The following is a 4,632-nucleotide window of genomic DNA, read 5'->3' as shown; positions in this document are numbered from 1 at the left end:
ATATATATATATATATATATATATATATATATATATGAAGTAACAAACTAAGGAAAGGAATTCCTTCAAAGTAGTGTGTAAAACATCCAGTTCACTTGTACATCAGTTGGATACCACATAAATATGGGTATAATGCAAATTACAAACAATAAATTGGATAGAGAGATTCAATTAATAGTCCAATAATTTATCTATATTATAATATAACATAATATACTATGAATATAAGATAATATAACATTAAAACAGATTATTAAAATACCAAAAGAGCTAGTAATTTGTCTTGTATACATTATATACATTATATACTTTATATATATTATATACATTATATATTATAGATTTTTATTCCTTATATGATTTATAAATAATTCAGTCCACCTATATAAGTCTCATCAGAGCTTTGGTTTAAAGGCAGACGAAATTCCGTGTAAAAGGACGGCTGGATTGTAAAAAAAATTCAAATGTCTATGTATTATAATTCATTTATAAGTATTATTTTCTGCAATTTGTAAGAGGAGCGACAGTTTACAGGAAACAATAAGTTGAAGCGTCATCACCGATAATAATCAACACTCACAAGATAAGTTTCTAATTGATGCACATCAAAGGTGATACCTCTTTTTCATTCTCTACCATAAGCTGAAATAGCCTTGGATAATGATATCCAATAATAAGGAAACATGCACGATGCTTCCATTAGCTGGTTCTATAGTCAAGATCGATAGCTTTGTATTTTCCATTTTTTACAAAGATTTAAGTCAGTCGATTTCACTGATGTTCTTAGCTCCTTTGTTAGAACCAGTTTTATATTGGAAATTATTTATGTTGACGTATAGAATATGTTTGACTCGAAGTGTCTTTATCTGACAGTTACGTTTCTTGTTTCTTAATGTTACATACACTTAGAATAAACAAATGTTACACTTTACAAGTCGTTAACGAATATAGCTAGCTATTACTGGTGTCGAGTCATTGGAGTAAAAAAAATTCAGGCGGTGCACCAGCATGACCGCAGTATAAAGACTTACATAAGTAAAAGAAAATAAATAAGAAAAAGGGGGAAAGAAATACTCAGTTACTGGGTTATACTCTAAATACTCAATCGTAACTCACCAATTTTGTAACAACTCTCAAAGTTGAATTTGCTAGCTTCTTTTGTAACTCGTGTTTTGTTTCTGTTTTACTCTCTGTTATATTCACACCATTCGTACTATCCCAGGTTCCGATCTGCAAATAGAATTAAAAATTAAATATTAAAAATTTAAAATAATTATACGTCACAGTGAGTCATTGTTGTAAATGATTTACAACTGTTATTTTTATTTTACGTTGTATTTTGCATAGAATATACACGTACCGAGGAGAGGCAATCTATTAAGATTAAATCAAGACAGGAATTTTCAATTTTAAGTCAAAATATAAAGATGTACAAAGAAGTATATTCTGTTCATATTTCATTTTTTTTTACCTTGCATTATAAATATCTTAAAATATCCGTTCATTGGTAGCCATGTATGGCGTCACTTCATCTTTATTTGAAATCATCAGCATGGTATGACCCGAGGCAAATATATTACACGAAATTAAACGGTTTATGATGTTAGAAAAATCTTATATATAGAAACTAATTTACAGTTTTGAAATAATTCAAGCTTTTATGTTTCTTTCTTTTATACTCTCTAATATCTTAGATCGCTAATTAAACAAATCACTACAGTGCTACTCTAGTTTGTATATAATCTTTTCCACTAAAAGTACCAGGCCTGAAATTTGGCGGGAGGGGACTAGTCGATTATATCGACCCCAGCGTTTCATTGGTATTTAAATTTATTGACCCACGAAAGGATGAAGAGCAAAGTCAACCTTGGCGGAATTTGATCTCAGAACAGGAGGATGAATGAAATCCGTTCAGCATTTTGCCCGGCGTACTAAGGATCCTGTCAGTTTGACACCTTTTAGTTTATACTAGTGGAATTAATAGTAAACCTATTGGGTTATTTCCGAAAACTTTATCCAAAAAACTGAAAGCGTACGATTGTTGTGTCTGTATGTAAAGATAATCGCTCATCTGCTACTCATTGAAAAGTGAAAGAAATTGGAGTACGATCATTACTTAATGCAATTTATATATACACTTTTATTAACTTAATACACAACACTCATTAAATAAATATTCACTCTTATTTTCTCAAAAACAATATATATATATATAGTTGTATTCGGGGATGGTCATGTTGCCAGTTTAGCCAATACAACACACTATATATTTGGCGTTAATTTGCTTGCTTCAGCTTTATTTTACATTAATCGTATTTCGGCCAGAGATCTTTCGTCACACATATGTGACCTCATCAGTGGTCCTTTTCTTTCTTCTTTCTTATTTGTGTGTCTTTCCTGACTAACGATCAGTCAAACTGGCAACATGACCATCCCCAAATACAACAATATCTGTTACAACACATGATTTCACATCAAGAATCTTGCAAAACGAATACATAAACGTATATATATATATATATATATATATATATAATCTTGCCGTACATCCGATACAACCTTTCGTTAAATTGCAGGTATCTGCTACGTAAATGAGCGAGAATATTTCGCGAAATTATGCTTATGCGCACGTATTAAGTGATAAATGATATAGGAAACATTTCAATTTTTTTATAAAGTAACTTTTCATTATTCAATCACCAGCACCTCCTCCACCACTACTTCTATCAACATCACTACCACCACCAACATCATCATCTCTCTTCCCCGTTCTTTCCCTCCTTTCCCTTACTCTCTGTCTGTCTGTCTGTCTGTCTCTCTCTCTCTCTCTTTCTCTCTCTGCCTTTCTTTAACCTCACCATCAGAACATCATCCCTCTGCTAAAATTATACTTTTAACTTTCTCAACATTCAACTAACTTTTTTAACCAAGTAATAAATATTCCGTTCCCCTTCCTCGCGTCATGGACGCTTCTCTATCCCTCTTTTTCTGTCTCCCTCTTTCTGTCTCACTTTTCAACTTATCCGCTTTCTCTTTTTTTCCCTTCTCTCTTATCCTTGAACTAATCATGTGAAAGTGTTACAAGTACATTCCCTCTATCTCACATCATGGGTACTTCTCTCTCCCTCTTTTTCTCTCTCCTGCATTTTCTCTCTCTCACTTTTCACTAATCACGTGAAAGCCTTACCGACGGGCTAAATAACACAATGACAAGCAGAATTATCGTAAGATATAATCCAACTGAATGTTCTATATTACTGATTGCCGAGAGATTACGAGTGTATCTTATCTGAGAAGCGTTCAACAGACTGTGAAATTATCCGATGAGAAAATCTTTCGAATTTTCGTGCACATCAATAGCATAAAAAGTATAGAATAGCATTTACATTTCACATAATGACACTCATGTGCGCAGCTGTTCGGACGCTGATGTTTTCACAAGGCTAATTGGACATGTAGCCTGTTTTCGCGACAGTAGTTGCTGGCGCGGAATGCAAACAAACATGCGCGGGCATGAAAAGAAATACATGTGCACGTTGAAAGAAAATGAGAGGGAGAAAAACAGGACATTTTATTAATTAAACACTACTGACAGAAACCCTTTCCCTGCAATCATTTTATTATTGCGGCCAGCTTCCAACCCGAGCCGCAGCAACAATGTCTAACCTCTACACTTCTCCATCCATCATTACTGCAACTCGATCGTGGATACATTACAGACCAGTGTCTACAATCAAGTTGTCGATGTAAGAGTGACGACATTTTCTTCTTACATCACCATAAAGCGGGTTCTACAAGACTAATTTGGATGCTTCAAGTTCAGAGTGATGCACGAAATAACAGCCTGTCACAAACTAAAGAAGCTCTGAAAGTCCAAATTGCCCAGGTACATCAAAATCAAGTTATTACCCAAGGTTACCGTGGTCTTTTCCGTAGGCTTTTCTTTCCACGGGTAAACCTAATCTGTTTCCCCTTTTTACATTATAACATTTCTGTGATCGGCCTTTTTTTTCTCCTTTTTCTACGCTCCCTTTTGATCGATATTCGACGTCCCCCTTTTTTTCTTCTTCTTCTTCCCAAAAAGAAAAGCTCTACTTCGTATTTTGTCCTATCTGTGTTCAGCGTGTGTGCGTACGTATATATGTGTGCGTGTACGTTTGTAAGTATTCTGCATTTTCATGTGTTCGTGTGTTCAAGTTTGTGTGATTTTATGTGTGTGTACCAAAAATGAAGTAAATATCTGTGTGTGGGAGGGGGTGTATACAAATACATACTGATAGAAATTTAGTAACAAGTCAGCAGGAAAACAGTCAAATGTTAAAAGGTGGTAGATGGGAAGCTGCAAGATATGTAAGAGGCAATGTAATATTGTAAAGATAACTAGAAGTTCGCGGGCAATTAAATGTTAGCTGGGTGGAGGGGCTATGTCTGGCCGGTCAGAGCAATACTACGAATTGTAATAAAATTATATACGACAGTCACGTGTCAAAAAACATGGCAATCTGTATTTGAGTGTGTGTGTGTGTGTGTGTGTGTGTGTTTGTGCATAATAAAAATATGTGTATATACATATATATATATATATATTATATATATATATATACACACATATACATATATATACATATATAT

At 33.8% G+C, this 4,632-nt stretch overlaps 1 protein-coding gene across 2 annotated transcripts in view; it reads right to left on the bottom strand.

Annotated features, from left to right (window-relative positions):
- The window catches only part of LOC106876162 (glutamate receptor ionotropic, kainate 2), a 148,901-nt gene that overhangs the window by 93,244 nt on the left and 51,025 nt on the right, over positions 1-4,632 (bottom strand). For both annotated transcript variants that reach the window (XM_014924588.2, XM_014924587.2), the window contains exon 4: positions 1,117-1,230. In XM_014924588.2, the coding sequence (XP_014780074.1) occupies positions 1,117-1,230 (114 nt within the window). The remainder of the gene's footprint in view (positions 1-1,116; positions 1,231-4,632) is intronic.

This window comes from Octopus bimaculoides, chromosome 21 (genome assembly GCF_001194135.2).
Source record: "Octopus bimaculoides isolate UCB-OBI-ISO-001 chromosome 21, ASM119413v2, whole genome shotgun sequence".
NCBI lineage: Eukaryota > Metazoa > Mollusca > Cephalopoda > Octopoda > Octopodidae > Octopus > Octopus bimaculoides.
This window is presented reverse-complemented; position numbering and strand designations above follow the sequence as displayed.